A 22591-nucleotide genomic window follows, 5' to 3' on the forward strand; every position below is an offset into this window, starting at 1 on the left:
GTCCAAACCATAGACCCTACATGAAGTGTATGATAATGTCCAAACTCAATTGTCACATTAATCATACTACACCCATGCACTGTAAACTTTACCTTTATTTGAATCTAAGGAAGTGAGAATCTAAACTATTGTTGATACATCTTGGCATATATATTTATGTACAATATATTTGGTTGTTAACGCAATGCAATTTTCAATTGGTTCTTTGACACCCCTTGTTTTTTAATCGGCAATTGTGCCCCTGCATGAAAATACTAATGAAACTGTCAGTCACAAAAACAGATATACAATATATATAATGAAATTTTACCATTGACTGAGTTTATACAACTAACAAGATATTGTACTTACTTTTGACTGAGTTTATACAACTAACAAGATATTGTACTCACTTTAGACTGAGTTTATACAACTTACAAGATATTGTACTTACTTTTGACTGAGTTTATACAACTTACAAGATATTGTACTTACTTTTGACTGAGTTTATACAACTAACAAGATATTGTACTTACTTTTGACTGAGTTTATACAACTAACAAGATATTGTACTTACTTTTGACTGAGTTTATACAACTAACAAGATATTGTACTTACTTTTGACTGAGTTCTTGAAGGTACTGTTGACTTAAAGACATATTATACTCCAAATCTTTAATGCGATTATTGAGTCTCATGAATATTGATTCTTTATTTGCAGGAACTGAAGACCCACTGGTTCCTATAGATTGCTCTGTTTGTCCACTGTCTATCTCTTTCACCTCTTTCTCAGTATGTAAATCAGTTGTCTTGGCAACAGGCTCTGCTTTAGAAGCTGTGTTTTCATTGGTGGATTGTATTGCATTATTGTTGTCCTGTGTACTGGCTGCTTCAGTCTTTTCAACAGTAAGTGAAGGTGTTGGGGTGATCTGTGTATGTTCAGCTATTGTGGTGGCAGTGACTGTGTTTTCAACATTCAATGAAGTTGTTTCTTTGATTTCAGGAGTTGCTATGGTTACATGGTCAAGCGGTTTTGTCTCACTTGACTTGATATGCATTTCAGATTTTGTTGTAACTGGCACAAAAGGTTCAACTTGATCTAATTTACTCTTTGTTATCTCAGTTTGATCAGTTTTTAAACCAATATTTTCTGGTGAATCAGTTTTCAATTTCTGTTCTGTATCAGTTTTAGGCATGTCAGTAGTTATTTTGATTTCTCGAGTTACTTCGCTGCCCTCTACGGCCACACCTTGAATGCTGTCCTTGCCATTGGGTGAGGGCGCTGTCTTTATATTTCCCTGTTTGTTACCCGTGTCAGTAGGCTGTTTGTCCATGGTGTTACTACTTAGAGGCACACTTTCCGATGATTTAATATCAGTAGTTCTTTTGCTTTCCATTTTTGAAGATATATGTATGGTGGAGACACTATCTTTGATAGCATCCTCTTTTGTTTTATCACTTTCAACATCCACAGTCTTCTCTTCGTCTTTTCCTTCTTCTTTCTCACTCTTTTTCGTTCTGTCTTTCTCTTTTGAGCTACTAGTTCTCTGTGTTTGTGGAGTTGGCGTTTTAACGGTGAAATATTTACATGTAATTGGTTGAAATGCTTTCATGTATTTGACATAATTACAAACAGGGAAGTATTCACTATAGTCACATTTCTGACAGTAAGTACATTGATCACATAGATCATACAGTGTCTCTTTCCATGTCAAGTTTTTCTTGTCATTACTATTAATTTTTGGAATTGCTGTATCTTTATCAAAATTTTCCATATCCACAGCTACACATCCTTTATCTTCCGGTGGTTTCTGAGTTGTAATATTGCTGTCAATCAAACAGAAATGATACAATATAACCCAATTGTAATATTGCTGTCAATCAAACAGAAATGATACAATGTAACTCAATTGTAATATTGCTGTCAATCAAACAGAAATGATACAATGTAACTCAATTGTAATATTGCTGTCAATCAAACAGAAATGATACAATGTAACCCAATTGTAATATTGCTGTCAATCAAACAGAAATGATACAATGTAACCCAATTGTAATATTGCTGTCAATCAAACAGAAATGATACAATGTAACTCAATTGTAATATTGCTGTCAATCAAACAGAAATGATACAATGTAACTCAATTGTAATATTGCTGTCAATCAAACAGAAATGATACAATGTAACCCAATTCTAATATTGCTGTCAATCAAACAGAAGTCATACATATAAACAGATTATACAATAACGAATTTGATTCAAAACAGAGCATGCTCAGATACAAGGACTAGGGGATTGTGGGAATGCTTGCAGTTGCTATTACATGTGATCTGGGATGCTCAGAGGGATAGCCTTACTGGAGGGGTCTGGGTAAACAAGTCTAGATTATTTGTAGCTGTAGTAATACCTAATCTGGGATGATCAGAAGGATAGCCTTCCTGCAAGGGTCTGGGTAACCATGACTACCCATAGTTACCAACATGTTATCATTTTTTTCACTACAATAATTTATTGATGGTATCAGTTGTACAACAGTCCCACAATGCAGTTGGCAACACCAGTAAAGATGGCAGGTTTGCAAGTTTCCTCATTGTCGTAAACAACAGCCTCTTTTACGACACCATCCAAGACTCATCGTGTCACAGAAGAAATATCAGCTCTTATTTGCGAGAATGAGTTTCCAATATATATTCTACACCACAACATTTTATGTAAGACACATTTTCAACTACAGAATGAAAAATACAATAAATGTTACCATATCTTTTGTAATCATTTTGATAATCAAGAACTCAGTCTTTGGACACTAGTTGCAAACAAAATATTCAAAGAATTATCTCATAGGGATGTGACTTTAAAATCTTGAGAACTTTGAAAATAAAAGAATTGAGAGAGTAATCAACTTACGGATCTTCTTCTGGTAGACATGGTCTTAATTCATGTAAATTGTCATCAGAGTCTGTGTAAAAAGAAGGATAGGTATAAATATTACCATAAATATGTAGTTGAAATTTGACTTTGTTGTGACTTGTCAGCTGTCACTTTTAGACTATATGTTTGTCACTGTTGAATACTGGTGTATTGTTTGTATACTGCGATCAGTTGTGTATGTATGTATGTATGTATGTATGTATGTATGTATGTATGTATGTATGTATGTATGTATGTATGTATGTATGTATGTATGTATGTATGTATGTATGTGTGTGTGTCTCTCTCTCTGTGTGTGTGTGTGTATGTATGTGTGTGTATGTGTGTATATGTATGTGTGTATGTATGTATGTATGTGTGTGTGTATGTATGTGTGTGCGTGTGTGTGTGTGTGTGCACGCATGTGTTACTACATGACTACACTCACGTGTGTCTGTGTGTGTGCATGTGTGAGTCCATACCACATTGCATCTACCATAGACATGATAGATCTGCAAGCATAGAATAGTAACAGAATTACCAGTCTCAACAAAGTAGGATATATAACTCTAACCTGTACTACAAACTTCAATATTCTAAAATCACAGCATGTATTCATCTCTGTGACTATTTCATTGCTTCAAAAACAATATGCCATCAATAGTACATTGAGTTACATAAACTGAACTATGTCTGACATTCTCCATCCGGTACAAGTCGCAAAGCCACAGATTTCCAAGAAAATTTTATCTTAATATTTCAGGTTTGTTACCTCTTGTATTTCCTGGCAGGCAAAAGTTCAAGTCAGGGGGTTATTCTTTTTTACATCCCAATGGAATGTTATTGATTATTGCAAACTTGTGAGTCTTCTGTAGTAAAGCTCACTATAGTATAAGCAATGATCACTTATCACCTGACAAATGCTGACAATCTCAATTAATGTCTGTAGATAACTTACCAACACATGCCGTGGGTTTGGTAGAGTCGTCAGACCCTGTAAACACTTTGGCTGCATGCTTGACAATGTTATTGACAGCATCTGCTATGGCACCTGCTATAAGATTAGTTTTTTTAAGACCTTCACCTGCTATTAGGTCATCATCTGTCAAAAGATCTGAAAAAAAAATTATATCAACTGTTATTTATTTCATTTTGTTTCCATTGAAAGCATAATTTTTTTTGTATATATATTATAACTCACAATGACCTTCTATTGAACCTCTAAGCCTGTCTCAAGCTGTGCCAAAACTACCAACAAACAGCCAGTTTCTCTATTGATCACAGGTCTAATCTTTCACTCCCTGGTGTTTAATTGTAAACAAATTGTTGATAAGGACAAGGCTGGCTTGTCCACTACACATATGACATATGACATACATACATCCAGGCAGTAAACTTGAAGTGTCTGATGCATACATTAATACAATTACAAGTGTGTCATGTAATATGTGTAGTCCACCACCCAGCCTTGTCCTTATCAACAATTTGTTTACAATTAAATACCTGGGAGTGAAAGATTACAATTGTGATAAATATGAAAAGTCACTTTTAGTAGGTAGTTTTAGCACAGCGTGAGATAGGCTTTGAGCTACATTTGATAGAATTTCGTTGTACTTTCAGCTATACTTCAATGATTGTTTGAGTGTAATCACTGTCAAAGACAACTAAACATCTTCCATTATACTAATATGATCACTCTGTTGTTATCAATCATCTACAGCCTGCAGGAATGTAGAACATTTAGTGACAGAGGGAAAAATGTTTGGATAGGTGAAATTTTGCATGCAAATCATGCAGTGACTGCTCTGCATTCGCAGCAGTTGGGATTCCCTTTCTATAGTTAGGACATGTCTCAGCCGAAGATTTATCACTGACAGTTATTTTTCCACCTTCCGACTCTTAACTACATCCTTCATAGTTCTCTGTGCCACTGATGCCAAGGTAGATTTATATTACTAAGTTCCTAGTATTTTGAAATGTTTGCCAACAGCTTGTTACGTTGATTCCCACTTCTACCACTGTCTTTTCATTACCAAAGAGCTCTCTGACCCTTTAGTTCTCTGGCTTCCTAGTGATAGTGATTTTTTACAAGAGACTCCTAACTAAGTCATTTTAAGTCTCTAACCTCCATCCAAATTCTCTTCAGTACCACTAGAACTCTCAGAGTCCCGAATTATTTCTTCTTCCATACTTGTTCCAAAAACTCTGTATAGTCACAAAAAAAGAAGAAAAGAATTGTAAATATGAGAACAGTGAAAGGTTTGTAGAATTCTGATACATATGACAGAAAATGAATACTTGGCCAACATTCTTTAAATAATTGTCCAACAGTGTTGCAGAGTTGGCTTGTATTACAATGATTTACTGCCCGCAATGTCTCCAACACAGTGCGCTCTAGAGATGGCATGTATTACACTGATTACTGCCCTCAACGACATCAAAATAATTTCTTTCTTCTTTATATGGACTGCATACTGACTGAATATATTACTTTTCCACCTAAGTGAAATATGACACAAATAAATCCTTTCTTGTACTCTACCATGAAATTAACTGCAAATCAATAAGAGTGTAAGGTTTATGTTGTAGATGTAGACAAATAGAAGCTTTACATAGAAACTACATTGTTGATAGCATTACAGTGACGGTATCAATAACCGGATGCTTATTTACCAATATACCCAGCTACATAGCTAGGCATACAGTGAATTTAGTCAGTAATGAAAAAGACACTTTATAAATAATAGCCAGAGTTTTACTGGAGCATGGAGTGAGGGCATGAGTCAAGTTACAAGTGCCTTTCTATGGTATGGAAGAAACCATTTCATGCAGAGGCTGTACGCAATTGAGTATTCGATACATATCTTTATTACCTGCTTTGCCAACATATTTCAGTAAGCTTTGGTGACAATTCTCATTTTCCAGCATGACAATCATTTAATTAAAACCCATACACCATGAAAAAAACCAACCTTTCAAAATAATTAGTAAGTTTATCAGATGTTTATATAAACATATCACAGCAGGACAGGAGTTTAGTTTCAAAACAAAGAGTCTTGTTAATTATCAGATGAAATCTCTGTGTGGGGGAGCAATTTATCTGGCTGTTTTACTAATTAGGTGTCCGGTTATCAATGCCGTCACTGTAATATGAATCGATAATTTTTTTTAAATTAGTAACTAAACTGAAAGACTTACCGAAGTAAACTTAGAGGACAATAATGCTCAGATCCAAAAAAAGTTAACATTTCTACTTTCAAGTACTTGGTAAACATCAATTGATCCTTGATTGAGAAACTTTGTAGAGTTCGTTGATCTTTAGCATTGAATGTTCCTAATACATGCCACTCTCTACTAGGATATCTGTAACAAGGACAACAGAAACGACAACAAATTCAATAATAGCAGTCATCGTGAAAAAATGGTGAAATATAATGACAATGTTGGTAACAATAGACAAATGAATATATTTGTAATGGTAATCTTCTGTTTTGACTCTTTAGCATTAGTAGCGTACCTTTAGCCTTGAGAACGTACCTTGAGAACGACTATCACTACACTATTCCACTATCCTAACTGACATTTTTAATTTTTGCTAACATTCGTCAAAAATTCAAAATGTCAGTTACGATAGTGGAATAGTGTAGTGATAGTCATTCTCAAGTCTACAGGTACAATATAGCATGAGGCAAAATTTCAGGTACTAAGAATTAAAATAATGTTCTATTTCGACTGTTTAGTAGAGGTAACATTTCAAATCCACTTTGGACTAAAACTTTATTTCTACATACAGGCTAGCAAGCTATAAAATTAGTATGAAGTAATCAATAGGATAATTATCAAATATGTTGATTTAAATAATCTATCTTCAAATGGCCATATGGATGATAAATTGGTATTTATTTTGGATTTTTAATTCTTTAAGACTCTACTATGTTTTCTTAGTTGAAAAAACAATGTGAAACAGAATCAACCAAATCCTGTGTTTGTAACACAATAAATCACAAAGAGCTAAAAAGTGTGTACAAAGTTTGTTACTGTACAAACAATAACAAATATTTTAAAATTAATGTTTTGCAATTTTTTTGAAGGATTCAGTATATGTTATTTAACATTGTTTTTTTTTTCAGTATAAAATCATAGAGTTGTATTCAACATTCACAACGAATACTTGTTTGTCATACATCCATATTAGCCATTTTAGACCATAAAATGTCTATTTGGAACAGAAACACCACAATTATTGTCTTAGGCAAATGACAAATTTCCACTCACACAGTTAAAAAAAAATTTTGGTAGCAAATCCAAATTAGAAATCTGTTGACTCTGGAATCAAAAATTTTCATTTGACACTATGAACCCAGAATCCATAAACATTAATTTCTGGATTACTGTGTTGTATTTTTATTAATCCCACTGGCAATTGTGGTGTCATGAAAATAAAGCTTCAAGTATTAGTAAAAACATATTTAACAGATTATTTGGAAGCAGATGGAACAACAAATAATGTAGCAGTGTCCTAGATATGGTCTTTACACGATATTTTATTTATGTTATCCAGCTAGATATAGTCTTTACACGATATTTCATTATGTTATCTAGCTAGATATGGTCTTTACACGATATTTCATTATGTTATCCAGCTAGATATAGTCTTTACACGATATTTCATTATGTTATCTAGCTAGATATGGTCTTTACATGATATTTCATTTATGTTATCTAGCTAGATATGGTCTTTACACGATATTTCATTTATGTTATCCAGCTAGATATGGTCTTTACACGATATTTCATTTATGTTATCTAGCTAGATATGGTCTTTACATGATATTTCATTATGTTATCTAGCTAGATATAGTCTTTACACGATATTTCATTATGTTATCTAGCTAGATATGGTCTTTACACGATATTTCATTTATGTTATCTAGCTAGATATGGTCTTTTAAATATAAAATTGTTCAGAGATAAGTTAATGTCAATCTAATATAATATCCAAATCACAGTACAGACAGTAAATACTACACATATTTCAATTTTAAATTTGACAACTAGTCATATAATTTTTCTGGCACAATCATATCAATATGTTAAAAAAGAACTTGATATCATAATTTTTAAATTAGTACTGTCGGTCAGATCACGGTGAATAATTCCATACACAATGATTATTATCTAGAGGTATTAAATTACTGAAAATAGATTTCACACAAAGTTGCTTTCTGTCAAATATAACAAACAACCCATTTTGAACATATCACTTTTGTTCGAAACCAGAATATATATCTATAAATAAATAACAACCATTTTGAATAAATGTGACATATAAATAGTTATTGCCGACTGACATCTTTCAAAAATAAAGCTTCTTAGTATCACATCAGACATATGGATCAAATGATTGTGGTAGCAGATGGAGAGACTTTTTCATTAAGACTCAGTGAACTGTAACAAATATTTTATGATCTGAGTGAAATTAGACAAAATATTACTTTGTCGGACATGTGGTTTGTCAGATTTCATTGAAATTGGACATGTACTTTGTCAGATTTCATTGAAATTGACGTACTTTGTCAGATTTCAATGAAATTGGACACATACTTTGTCAGATTTCATTGAAATTGGACACATACTTTGTCAGATTTCATTGAAATTGGACACATACTTTGTCAGATTTCATTCAAATTGGACACATACTTTGTCAGATTTCATTGAAATTGGACACTTACTTTGTCAGATTTCATTCAAATTGGACACATACTTTGTCAGATTTCATTGAAATTGGACACTTACTTTGTCAGATTTCATTCAAATTGGACACATACTTTGTCAGATTTCATTGAAATTGGACATGTGGTTTGTTTGATTTGAGTGAAATGGGACCTATACCTTGTCTGATTTTAGAGAAAGTTGACCTATGGTTCCAATTAGAGTGAAAGCATAGATATGCAAATGCATATAGTTTGTCAGATTTTGAGTAACAATCTAATTTGTCTATTTTTTTTTCTTATTATCTTATTATTTGTCTTATAGTTTGAAATAGAGTCTCAATATTTCCTGTTCTTATAATAAAGTAAAATATCAGACTATGCCAGGTATGTAAGACAAACATCAACCACTCACTGCATTCCTCTTCTAATCATTCTCATCTCCATGGTAACTTACCTATCACTAACATGAATACGAAAACTTGCAGGCGTCGAAGAGAAGAGTTCAAAATTGGCAACTTCTAGTTGTTTTATTTGTATAGGTTCACATAACTCCACTGTAAACCTACGGATAGAGAAACACGTTTTTTATTTTGTTTGTTTGTATGGGTTCACATAACTCCACTGTAAACCTAGCAATTGAGAACGAGTATAAAGTTGGCGTCAGATTCAGATTCAGATTCAGCTAGCGTCATATTGAGCGTCAGATTCAGCGTCAGATAGCGTCAGATCCAAAGGTACCCTACGGACTCAATCAAAACTGAAATAATACTGTTGAGACTACAGGGAAAGATTCTGCTTCACAACCTTTTGATGGAAGATGGAATGTCTCTGCTTGCACAATTTTTAAATTCAATTTTTTAAAAATGACAACATATTACATACGTAAACTTAGCTTTTACTGACACCATGTACATTATTGGCAAAAAGTATCAACCAACGAACATACAGTGGCAGTCCGTTGACAAACATTGGAATGTATAGTCCAAAATTCCAGGTAACAATTTTCAAGTTTGTGTTTGGATCAAACATTAATACTTTTGATGCCATGGTTTACTAAGTTACAGAATCTAATGCCAACTTACCATATTTTAGCACTGCAAGGATTTAACATGTAAACATCTCTATTCTGCATCAATATAGCTGACGTACTTTGAGCTTCAGAGTTAGAACCCAGGATCTTAGCACCGCAGTCAGCTGATGCATGGTTTTTACTGTTTTGATTCAGATTAAACTGTCTGTGTTGACCACCAGATGATCCTGTACCACCATTACCTACAAAAAGACAGTAAACATCTCAACACGTCAGACAGGATAAAACAACTTTTGTAAAGTAGTGTTGAGAGTCGTAAAGGAAACAGATTGTGTTAGTACTTAAAATTTCAGAGTTGGTACCCATAGTCTATACAAGTGGTTTGTATACTTCAATTTATTTTAATATTGTATTGCTGGTTTGCCTCTCATCAAATTTTACAAAAGAAATCATTTTCATACAACAAGTGGATTTCTCAGAAATACAGAGAAAATATTGTAAAGTTTTGTTTAAAAAAAAGTGGAAATAATTGAAAAAATATATCAACTTGATTTTATTATTTTCAACATATCTTTTTACAATTTCAGTATTTAGATTTTCATTTATGTAGAGAGCGGGTAGATTGCAGGCAGTTTAATTTTTTGTCAAGTCACTTCTTCAATTTTTCTTTTCATTTGTAAGTTGTATGTTTTGATAGTTTTCAGGTAGTTATTTCTTTCCTCCACTAAATCAAACTCACAATCTGTACTTTGGTCACCAACAAAGGTTTAGTAGACCGTTATACATTACATACAGGGTATTTAGTGAAATATTTATACTCCCACACACACACACACACAATGTGACTATTGATCCCAAAATGATTAGTTATTAATGTGATAAGAAGTGTGGCTCAAAAATAGTGCAAACAATAAAAGCAGTGAGGGGTAGAGAGAATGTGACACTATCTCACTATTAACTACTCACCCATGCCTCTATCCAGGACACTTTGTGAAGTCAAAACTGTGAGGGGAAAATGGTGACAAAACAGAATGATACTAAATGCAGAACGGGATATCCATGCTACAACTGACAACAGTATTACATTGACATGCTACCATTTTTTTTTTTACAACATTGGACAATTACCACTACCAGTAATATAGAATGTGATAGGGCTTTATACTAACCATGCAGTGCAGTGCTATGGTCTTCATATACATTACGCACAGAATAAAACAAAAGAGAATCTATGTTGATGATACCAGTCACGTCATTGCATCGTGTATTTTGCATGGACCTTATGAAATCATAACTCGTTGATAACTTCGCATTGTTTGTCTCATCTCTAGAATATGTTTGACTCAATGTCATCAGATAAGTTCAGTACAATTAATTATTTCACCTTTTCTACCCATTTCTTGCTCTGCCATCTTTTTCTTCTTCCATTCATCAAATGATGGAATATCTTCTTCCTCAGCTGTTTTCTCCTCTTCTTTTCCCTTTATCTCTTTCCCATCAGCTTCTTTGAGGTCAGCAGTTTTCACATCGGTCAAATCAGATGTTTTCACTGTTTCACCAGTTTGACTTTTATCCTGTAACTCTTCTTTACTTTTATCTTCTAACTTGTCTTTTGTTTCTGGAATACTGTAGACAAACATAGCCAGAGATTCAAGGTATATTAGTTTGTCCTAGGGACGATCAAACAATGTCACACAAGCTCAATAAACAAACTTCACTCATTTAGGGGGGGGGGGGGGAATCTGGCATCAATGAGATTGCTGAACTTCATTTCCACACTTCTAACCAAATTTTGAAAATTTTCGAGCTGTCAACGATACCAGGTTCAATAAATGAGAGATGTTGATAAAGTTAATTATAATTTACTTCTATGTGATTATACAGTGCTTGGTTTCTGGTTAGTATTTTAATGTGTTTACCATCTTGTTTTTATATTACATCGATTGCAGTGGTGTAAAAAAGGCAAAGGAACAAAATTCACAAAGTGATGGAAGATAGTGGACAGCTACAACCATCACAGACCCTTACATTTATATAACAGACCATGACTATATCTAATACCTAATATCTCTGTTTCACTTCCTCATAAAGGTTAAGATTAGCAAAGCATATAATTGAAAACCGTATTTGCTTTACTACTCCCTTCTAACCAATATCACAAGTAGCTCACATCTACTAATCTCCAGTCTTGTCAAATTCACAATATCAGAAAATATAAAATCCAAAAACAATCTTTACACTTTTACCTTTCTTTTTTCTCTTCCTGTGATTCCACTTTTTTCTCTTTCTCTCCATCTTCTTTCTTAGAAGAATCGACCCTAGATTCCAATCTTGCCTTCTCTTCTTCTAATGCTTGGTCATCAGGGAAACAGGGTCTATGTGAGAATATCAAATATTTAATGTGCACATTGACAATTAAGTATAATGATTCACTTGCAGTATCAGGTTGTAAGTTTGAAGATAGTATCTACATTCTGTATGTATAGTTTGTTCAATCCATCCATCCATCCATCCATCCATCCATCCATCCATTCCATCCATCCATCCATCCATCCATCCATCCATCCATCCATCCATCCATCCATCCATCCATCCATCCATCCATCCATTCCATCCATCCATCCATCCATCCATCCATCCATCCATTCCATCCATCCATCCATCCATCCATCAATCCCTTCCATCCATCCATCCATCCATCCAGCTGTTCATCCCTTCCATCCATCCATCCATCCATCCATCCATCCATCCATCCATCCATCCAACCAACCAACCAACCAGCCAACCAACACACCCCTCACACAACATCCATACACATACCTGTCAATTTTTATCTCTTGAGTTGATACTGCACTGGTAGGTTTTTCTTGAACTGCAACGGTGTCGACTTTTGCCACGTTGGCTTCATCCTGACTTTCTATGACAGTAGCTGTCAGCTGTATTGACTCCTAGAAACATAGATTACAGTATCTATAATTACCAACTATGCATGTCATGTGATACACTGCTATTGTCATGTGATATGCTGCCACTGTCATGTGATACACTATACAACATGGTTGTGTTCACACAGGAGTGCAGGTACATGTTTACCATGTTTATGATCACAGGATGTGAGACAAACTGACAGACGAGACAGACAGACAGACAGACAGACAGACAGACAGACAGACAGACAGACATAAACATTTACACACACACACACACACACACACACACACACACACACACACACACACACACACACACACACACACCAACTTTAAGACAGCAGATCACCTGACATAAACCTCATTTCTGGCCTACTTTCCAATAAGCTCATGCACACCAACCATACAATATATCTTTTGTGTGTTGCTTACATCTTTTGTGTGTGAATAGGTAGTACTCTGAAGAAAGTCACAATGACAATGACATTGATAAATACAATCTGGTTTCACCTGGTTTTTCAATTGGTGTTGTTAAAAAAATCCCTGTACAAACCTGTTGACCTTTTACAATTTTGTATACATATACTATGTATATATGTATACTTTAGTATTTCAGTTGGTACATCCACATCCCCCCCTCCCCCCCCCCTCCCCCCTCTCTCTCTCTCTCTCTCTCTCTGTGTGTGTGTGTGTGTGTGTGTGTCTGTATGTACATTGTATATATGTATGTATATGTGTGTATGTATGTGTGTCTGTCTGTCTGTATATGTGTGTGTATGTGTGTGTCTGTCTCTGTCTGTCTGTGTGTGTGTGTGTGTGTGTGTGTGTGTGTGTGTGTGTGTGTGTGTGTGTGTGTGTGTGTGTGTGTGTGTGTGTGTATTAATTTATATTATGTTTATGTATACATATGTACAAATGGCTGTGTATACATGTACTTTTGACAGCATGTGAGATCCACCATGAAGAGGTGGATCTTTCTGGAACAACATGAATGTGAGAATTTTGACAAATGACATTTGTTTCTTAATTTGTTGGTTTGCATATCTTTTGGTGGTATGTACATTTGTATGTTTGTTTAGTGATACAGCCCCTTACTTGATGGCATGAAATGATAGCCCCCTACATGAGAGGGTGACAGGAATTGACAAATAAAGCCTTCACTGGAGGTCTAAGTACTCATACGTGTCACTTTGGTAACATGTATTGGAATCTCAGAGGTGACAGGGGTCACATGTTTCATTTTGATGTCTATCCTGTGTGTGACCCACATTCACTCAACCCACAGTACGGTACATAAGTAGACATACATGTACACGTCACCTACATTCACTCAACCCACTGTACGTAGGCATGTACACGTCACCAACTCTTTAATGCCAAATTTACAAACACGTCAGCACTTTTAATGTTTAAGAAGCAAACCAGCTGTTCTCAATCCCTGCACTTACTGCAGTATGAATATACTGCTATACATCATGCAAGCCAAGTCAAACTAATTCAAACAAAATATATCGGTTTTATACCCTGGTTGTTCTACAATATATATTACAATGTACCTCTACATCATCCTGCAGTGCTCAGAATGTCAAGTCAAACTGTTTAAACTTGACATTATTTTTCCCAATTTTTCATAAATTAGGCTTGTGCATGTATAATTATATTATTCCCCAATATTTTTCTTCCTTCAGCCAGAAAATACTTATGACCTATGAATTTTGTCATCAATAGTTACAAGGCCCCTTAGGTTACTCATATTTTGGTAGGCTGAATGAAGAGACAATCATTGAGGAAATATCTACTTGTATCATAAGCCCTGTCCATATCTGATCTGGATCACTTTATCCGTCCACACTAAACTTGAAAGATGGATTCAATTTGAACTACATCAGCGTACCTGTCCACACATAACCAGCTTAGATTTGGATTACTTATTATCAATGTAATTCACTCTAAGACTATGCACCTGTCTACACCAGGCCTAACTGATCGAATTACTTTGATCCGGATTGAAAACCACCACCCAGAATAGGCTTCAATCTCGATCAGTTAATTCGTATTAGATATGAATTAACCACTACATGTAGTATGGACAGATAAATCGAACTGGGTCCAGATCAGATTTTGTAGGATGGACAGGCTTTATGGTGAAGGATATTACTTGTCTACATGTACTAAGTCTTGTATCATTTCATATACCAATATCTGTATGATTTTTAGTGACCATCTCAAAATCCGGAATTACATTTCATATCTTCTGAATTAGCCCAGTAGCATATCCATTTCAAAAGACCTTTGTTATTTCCCAATATTTCTCTTTGTTCAAACGAGGAAATTGTGAGCGACACAGTCCTAAATTACTACCAGTAGAAAACTAGCGGTGACAAATCCCATATGTTATGAATACTTTCAGGCTAAATGAAGACAAATATTGGTGAACAATTTAATTGCATTTAATAGCTATGGGGAAAATTATGGCATTTCTGAACATATGAATGCTATTATTAGTGCTGCAAAACCATACAGATCATGTATTGTCATGATGTAGCAGGAAGGATCAGGATATAAATTGTGTGTTTTTCTGTTCAAACATGTACAACTTGATTTATGCCTGGTAGAGCTTTCCATCTCATTTCCAGGGGTGACTGGTTTTCAACACTATTTCTGAACTGTGAATAGTTGAGGCTTGGTGATGTTTATATATGAATGTAACTAAAGACCAGAACAACTATTTCAAACAGTAATATTCAATGAATTATATATCACTGGTGTATTACATCAATAATGCATGCACCATACAGTAACTACATTTGTAAAAGATGATAATATTGAATAAAGATGAAGAATTTTGATAGTTTCATTCACAGACAAATTACTTGCTGACTCAGTCTGTGTTTCATTCAAGTTTTGAAGATCTAAATAACAGTCTTATTGTCCATCTTCAATAGACTGTCTTCACACTGTGACTCAAAATAGCTGAGTCACAGATTCAGCCAAATACACAGAATACACTTTCAATAACTTCATCTCCAATGTGCCATCATAATAACCTTATAATAATTAAGTTATCTATTGATAAACAATAACTCTTATCCTCTATGGTTGCCTAGAAGTCTAGTGTGTCTACTAATTACAACAACCCCTCTTAGGAAATTGCCAAGCAACAGTTACCTTGTCCCAAAACATTCACTTACAGTCAACAAAATATACAAAATATCATCAATATTACAAAACAAGTTGAGATGAATTACTGACAAGACAAATCATTTTGCAGTCTACTAGTGGCTTAACATAACCCCACCCTTTAGTTCAGTGTGCCCTCTAACGATAGCCAAATTTTGTTGTTGTGAGTCAAAATAGGAAAATCTGGGATTTCTTTGAGTCACCACATAGTAAGAGATAGGGGAACACCAAATTTTGGTGCATTGCCAGAAATTGTGTGCATCAGTGGCATGTCAAATTGGCTTAGGAGAGCACACTGCTTTAATAGTTCAACCTCTTCAAGTGCCTGGATCCCATATTTAAACAGGCAATGTCATGCAGCCGAAGTGGAATCCCCCCCCCCCCCCTTTCTGGCACTCTTTCAGCCTCTTCAGACAGACACCTAGATATTTGGTAGGCATATATGTATGTATGTATATAAGCACACCACACCTTGAAGTTTAAGTAGCACCACCCCACCCCACCCCACCCCACCCCACCCCACCCCACCCCACCCCACCTCTGGGAGTCTTTCAGGTTACTCAGGTACCTGAATATTGGGTCTGCATATATATAAATATACACGTAAAAAACCATCAACTCTTATATGTAATTAACCTTGGTTTTCATATTTAGAACACTACCAGCAAATATTCCTGAATTTTAGACTGGCCTAAAATCTATTGTTATCATTTACTTTATCATTCAATTTTCCCCTTTTTTTCATTAAATTTGAATACTCCATTATTCTCTTTTCAATAGGGAAATGCTATAAAACATCCTAATTATAATATTATTATTATCACTGTCATAAGGTACAAAATAACTCTCTACATGTATGTACATGTGGCAGTCCCATCTACTTCACATGGCTGAGAAATATATGTATAAACACATATGTACAAATAAGCATACAGGTGTACTGACAGACAGAGACACAGAGACACAGAGACACAGAGACAGACAGACAGACAGGTAATGTACACAGGTATACTAACACACACATACACATACACATACACACACATACGCATACACACACATACACATACACACACATATGCATACACACACATACACACATACACACACACACAATACACACACACACACACACAATACCATTCTCTATTACTGACATTAATTTCTACATGTAGGATTTACATAATTTAATAAATCATAAATAATAATTTAAACATATATGTTTTTATTGAATTGAAAAAGTTTATTTTCAGTTTCTTAAAAAAAAATTTCACATGAAAGCACCACAGCTATAATCACAATGTAGTACATTGCATTCCTCCGACAGTTCTACCACCACAGACAAAAAAAACTAGTTTTTATGATGACTTCCTTACCTCCTTTGTATTTGATGTATTATCCTCTCCTGCCTCCGTAACTGTATCCAACTGTATTCCAACCTTGTGTGAATCCTCTTGTCTTTCATTGCTGTTCTGCTTTTGTTCAGTTTCATGCTGACCAACGCCTGTGCTGTGATCCTTTGATAAGAAAAGAAACCAAATAAAGACAATACACCATGGTGTGTATGACATGCCAGTAGAGCAAGTATCCCACATTCTGACAGACATTCTAGCCCAAACTTTACGCCATACCAGCATGTACTGGTTTATGAATGCTGTAAATATCTTATTTGAGTTGAAACACATTGGTTGGGTGGTATTACCACATACCTTGTAGATCCAGATTCAACCAGTTTTGTGCAGGTACAGGGTATGCAATCACTTAATACAGTTCTGCCACGTTACATGCAGCTCCATTGCCACGTGCCTTATCAAACATGGTTTACTTTTTAACAGACTTAAGTACACAAATGCACTACTTCCAACATGTGAGCCATGATATTTGACTCCAACCCTAGACATAAATACTAAATCTTGAGGTATTCTGTGGAGAGAGTTTCTGTGAATCCTCCGCTGTCGACTGATAATTACGTAACAGACTACACAAGCCAACAAAGGTGTCAGACTGCTAATTTAAACAAACATGTTGACTTCACTACGTTACCATTGTTACCAGCACTGCACACATAATATGTACAAACTACAATACATGTTTTTACTATCCAAACTATCTAGATGGCTAGCTAGCAAACATTACTTCTAGGTAGGAAGGAGAGTCTTAGGTAGAGATTTCTTTCCATGTTAAAACTATCAAAACCAAACACTGCACAAACGTATGTGCACACACACACACACACACACACACACACACACACACACACACACGTACATGCACACACATACACATACACATGCACATACACGTACTATATTGTGTATCTAATCTAATGATCGCCAAAAGCAACTACTTAAGATAATGATTTATAAAAAGTTCAAACCTAGGACAAGGCCTGATGATAAACTCGGTAAAATCAGATAACGTATCAAATATTAAAATGAGTTTCAATAACAACTAAACAAGTAGCTTACAATCTAGGCAGTTGGGACTTTGAACAAAATTCAAAAACCCCACTGCCTGGATTCTAAGCTATAACAAGTGTAACAATATGTTCACTGTGCATGCTATGTTAGGTATAACTCAGATCAGATCAAAATAATATAGAACATATGTGTTGGGGCAACAACTGATCTTAAAATGATGACATTTCTGAGTTTGACTGATGATTATTCCATAGTTCAGCTGAATATATATAGATTATATTGTATGTATGTAACCACACACATCCTCAACTCCACATTCCTTCATTCGTTTGTTCAACTATTCATTCGTTCATTCTATTTTTCTATTTTGCCTATCTTTATTGCTATCAACCAATACATGTAATTCTACAGATAAAATGCAATCCGCATTTAAAGTTGAAAGTATTAAATATTGTATCCAGAAAGCATTGACCATTCACTATATTTCGATCTTTCTATATGCAAATCTGGACAAAATAACATATTTTTGTTTTGAGCATAAGCAGGTAAAATCCACAGGTACTTGAATCAATTTATGTATTTTAAAAATTGTTATCTATTTGTTGCAATCTGTTCATTTGTTCTCATACGAAAACAAATAAATATCAATTTTCTTTTTACATATTGATTCAAGTGCCTTTGGTAAATCTACTTGAGTTCCAAAGATATTTATTATACGAAGGAGGTCAAAGTGAGATATAACAGACGTTTTGAATATTCTACTTTTAGATTGATTCAAGTGCCTTTGATAAAAATCTACCTTCATTCCTATTAAAGGTATTTCATTGGGTTCCCCATGAAACTGCAAATTTTTCCTTACTTCCTCTTCCATGGTTCCTCATCTTTAGCAATAACAGTTTATGTATTCATTGATTCATTAATTGCAACCCTTTTGTATCCGGTGCTCACTTAAAGCATGTTACGAGAAGCACTAACAGAAAATTAAAATACATACACCACACATGCACTACTAAAAAAAATTAGTTAAGATATTTGGATAGTTTCATTCCGACATATATGGAGTCAATTCTCAATTTGCAGGCATACTATGTTCATGGGCAGAGTAAGTTGACGGTTGATGTTTTGCGTCCAACTAGCTGATAGACTAGTTCAAAGTATGCTATCTTTGTAAGTCAAGTTAAAGTGATTAATGATTTCTTACTTATCAAGCATGGCATAAACGGAACTAAATAGAACTATTAAACTGACAACAGGAGGAATGTCCAACTTAACAGAAAGTTGACCCTGCACAAGTTTACTGTATGATTTTGTGTAGCCAAAAAGAAACTTGGCTAGCTGGCTCAACATGGTGCGTCAACACAACAACACTGTCAAATCAGATAGTCAAGTATTGATGTCTAAATAATTTGGTAACAATTACATGTATTTATATGTATGAGAAAAACAAAAGAGAAACTCTTTCCAGTATAATCAACAGTGCATATGTCCTTGTGAATATAACACAACTTGAAAAGCGGCATTGGTTGTGTGCAACTAGGACATTATTTTTATCAAGCAACCAAAGATATACTTCCTAAAAATTGTCCAGTTACTTATAAAAATACAATGCACCTTAAATATCGTGGTCAACTTTATCCATAGATAGAGAAATGAAAAGTTTAGATCTTGAGTGAAAACTTAGTTTTGAATCCAGCACCATGTTAGTTTGGTTTTGATAGCCTTGGTACCTATATACATATACGGTAGTGTTCATTGAATATTCAATATCGAGACAAAGCTAAGTCATACATTTTCAGTCCCAGTATTCTTTCACAACGTATGTCACATGAATGATTACATTTTGTGCAAAACATGCTTGTCAATGAAGACACTGATTTTAACATTAAAATACAAATTCATAACATTTTCATACCTGTAACCATGTCATGTGTACAGTTATACACACAAGTTTACCTACAGATGATTTAATATACCTCAGGGTGTACAGTATTGAGAGCAAGTCATGGTATCTAAACAGTTTCAAACCAGATGCAGCTGGTGTACATGTAACTCATTTTGTGCAGTTTTTAATAATAAACCACTGAAGTTATCCATCACTCAGTGCATCAGTTATATGCTTGTTTTGATTATATAGGTGTCAGTCTATTTGCTTATATTTATGTTTCAGGGTTATGTAGTGCATATCACCCACTTTCACAGTGATTCATGATAAATACAGTATGTCATGTTGTGACCACCACAGCAAATGCTGTCACCCCCAACCCCATTAAATGCTGTCACCACCTCCCCAGTCTGTTTTCAGTCAGGGAGGCCTCAACCATGTCATCATATTACTACCTACATATATAATATGTTCAGTATTTGGCATAAAAGATCATATCAGAATGAACTATGGTTTACTATAGTCTATTCAAATAGTAATGAATAGAACTGTTGTACATACACACAATGGACAGCGTCATAACTGCCTTCATTGTCATCATTGTTGCCGCTGTTGTCATCGTCCTTTCCCCCCTCCTCCTCCTCCTCCTCCTCCTCCTCCTCCTCATCATCATCATCATCATCATCATCATCATCATCATCATCATCATCATCATCATCATCATCATCATCATCATCACCTCTTCCTCCCCATTCATCCTTATCACTTATCATTACTTACATTAATTACTTAAAATAATCATAGTCATATCTGTAATAATTTTGAAGGTTATGAAAATGGAACGAAGTATTGAGCTGATAAACCAAATCACTGTAACTAATAGAACACACAGTACTTACCTGTTCATCTAGTATTTTAATATTGTCCTGGGATACAGGATGACTAGTCTTTTCTTCGACCCCTTGTTGACCGTTACTGTCAGCGTGGGTGACTACCATTGATTCTTTGTGGTGTTCATTACATTTCCACTCAGGTAAAAAGCTATAAAGCAAACACAAACACACTTTATAGTGAGATTGATTGAAGTAATGCAACCATAAACAATGACCTGATTGTATTCAAGTCAGGACAGCTGACAATAAAATAAGACTGTCTGGCCTTCACTTCAGTTAGTCACTATAGTACTACCAGTGTAAAGTGAACATGAAGGCTTGTTTTACGTTGGTGCAAAATCTGTAACATACATGTATTACTAGCTGCGGTCTATGTGTTATAGAGTCTTCGCCACTATACATCATAACATGGACTACTAGCTATGGTTTATGTGTTCATAAAGTATTTGCCACTATACATGTACTAGCAGCGTTCTACATGTTCATACAGTCTTGGCGAGCTACATCTCAGTACTAGCCGTGGTCTACGTGTTCATACAGTCTTTGACACTATACACCATTACATGTACTACTACTAGCTGTGGTCTACATGTTCACATAGTCTTTGCCAAAATTCTACAAACTGTGTCACAACAGGGACCTGGATCATGGCATGATACTATAAGTTAATTCTTGGATTTGAGTATTCTGTTTCCACAAGACAGGCGCTAACAGGACATTACAGTACAGTATACAGGTATGGTTCAGTGTACAAAACATCCTATAGCTGTATTTACACAGACTTAACATTGCAATTCACCTTAGGCTGTCATACAGTATATTATGTGATTTTATATTGTTAACATGCTATGCATAACCGTGCGACTGTCTTGTACATGTACAATAACCTTATGGCAAGGTTTCATATCAAATCTGTTCATGTTGACTGATAACTGAGATTTTTAAATTTATCTTCAATAGTCAAAATAAGATAATGGACTTTAGATTGTTGATTCTGAGATTTTCCTTTTCTCAGACATGTTGGCAGTACATTTCAGTAGCATAGACAGAGTATGGCATAACATGCACCACTGAAATCTGTCATGCATACAAACATACATGACTGTACATACAGTAAGTCCATTGTTCATTGTGTGATACAGACCTTTCATTGTATCCCCCATCAAAGGTGCGCCAGCCATTCAACAAGTTATGTGTATGAACATTTCACACTGTAAGTAGTCCTTTAAACCTATCATGTTTTCTACAATATCTCCACAGGACCAAGGACTCAATCGATAACCTTGACTGCAATCGCTGGGATTAAAACTTCGGAACTAAACTGTAGCAGAAAGAGTGGAAATTGCTTGTTGCTATAACTTACATGAGACCAAGAACTTTGGTGTGTGTGTATGTGTCTGATACTGGCATTTTCGCTGTTGCAGTAGACTACACATGTGTTACACCATGTTTCAACATAGTGTAAAAGTAGGCCAGCTTTTGTTTAACAGATTGACTTTGTAATTTGGAAAGTCTAGGAACCTTTTTCAAGTCAGAGAGATGTGGCGCTTTAGGAGAATCCTTCAACTTTTCAGTCGAAGTGAACAATATCAATATCAAACTGACGATTCAGATGACAACATCTTACTGAAACCTTTACAACAATGGCAGCA

The 22591-nt window shown here is 34.9% G+C and overlaps 1 protein-coding gene across 1 annotated transcript in view; it reads right to left on the reverse strand.

Annotated features, from left to right (window-relative positions):
• LOC144441322 (SUN domain-containing ossification factor-like) overlaps positions 1-22591 on the reverse strand; it is a 40757-nt gene that overhangs the window by 3357 nt on the left and 14809 nt on the right. The window contains exons 2-14 of the mRNA XM_078130879.1: positions 20946-21087; positions 17121-17261; positions 12455-12582; positions 11910-12009; positions 11019-11214; positions 10601-10636; positions 9687-9876; positions 9059-9166; positions 6089-6253; positions 5016-5095; positions 3849-4004; positions 2888-2939; positions 598-1806 (exon numbers count right to left, since the gene is read on the reverse strand). Of these exons, the coding sequence (XP_077987005.1) occupies positions 598-1806; positions 2888-2939; positions 3849-4004; positions 5016-5095; positions 6089-6253; positions 9059-9166; positions 9687-9876; positions 10601-10636; positions 11019-11214; positions 11910-12009; positions 12455-12582; positions 17121-17261; positions 20946-21087 (2703 nt within the window). The remainder of the gene's footprint in view (positions 1-597; positions 1807-2887; positions 2940-3848; positions 4005-5015; positions 5096-6088; positions 6254-9058; positions 9167-9686; positions 9877-10600; positions 10637-11018; positions 11215-11909; positions 12010-12454; positions 12583-17120; positions 17262-20945; positions 21088-22591) is intronic.

This window comes from Glandiceps talaboti, chromosome 10 (assembly GCF_964340395.1).
Source record: "Glandiceps talaboti chromosome 10, keGlaTala1.1, whole genome shotgun sequence".
Taxonomy (NCBI): domain Eukaryota; kingdom Metazoa; phylum Hemichordata; class Enteropneusta; family Spengelidae; genus Glandiceps; species Glandiceps talaboti.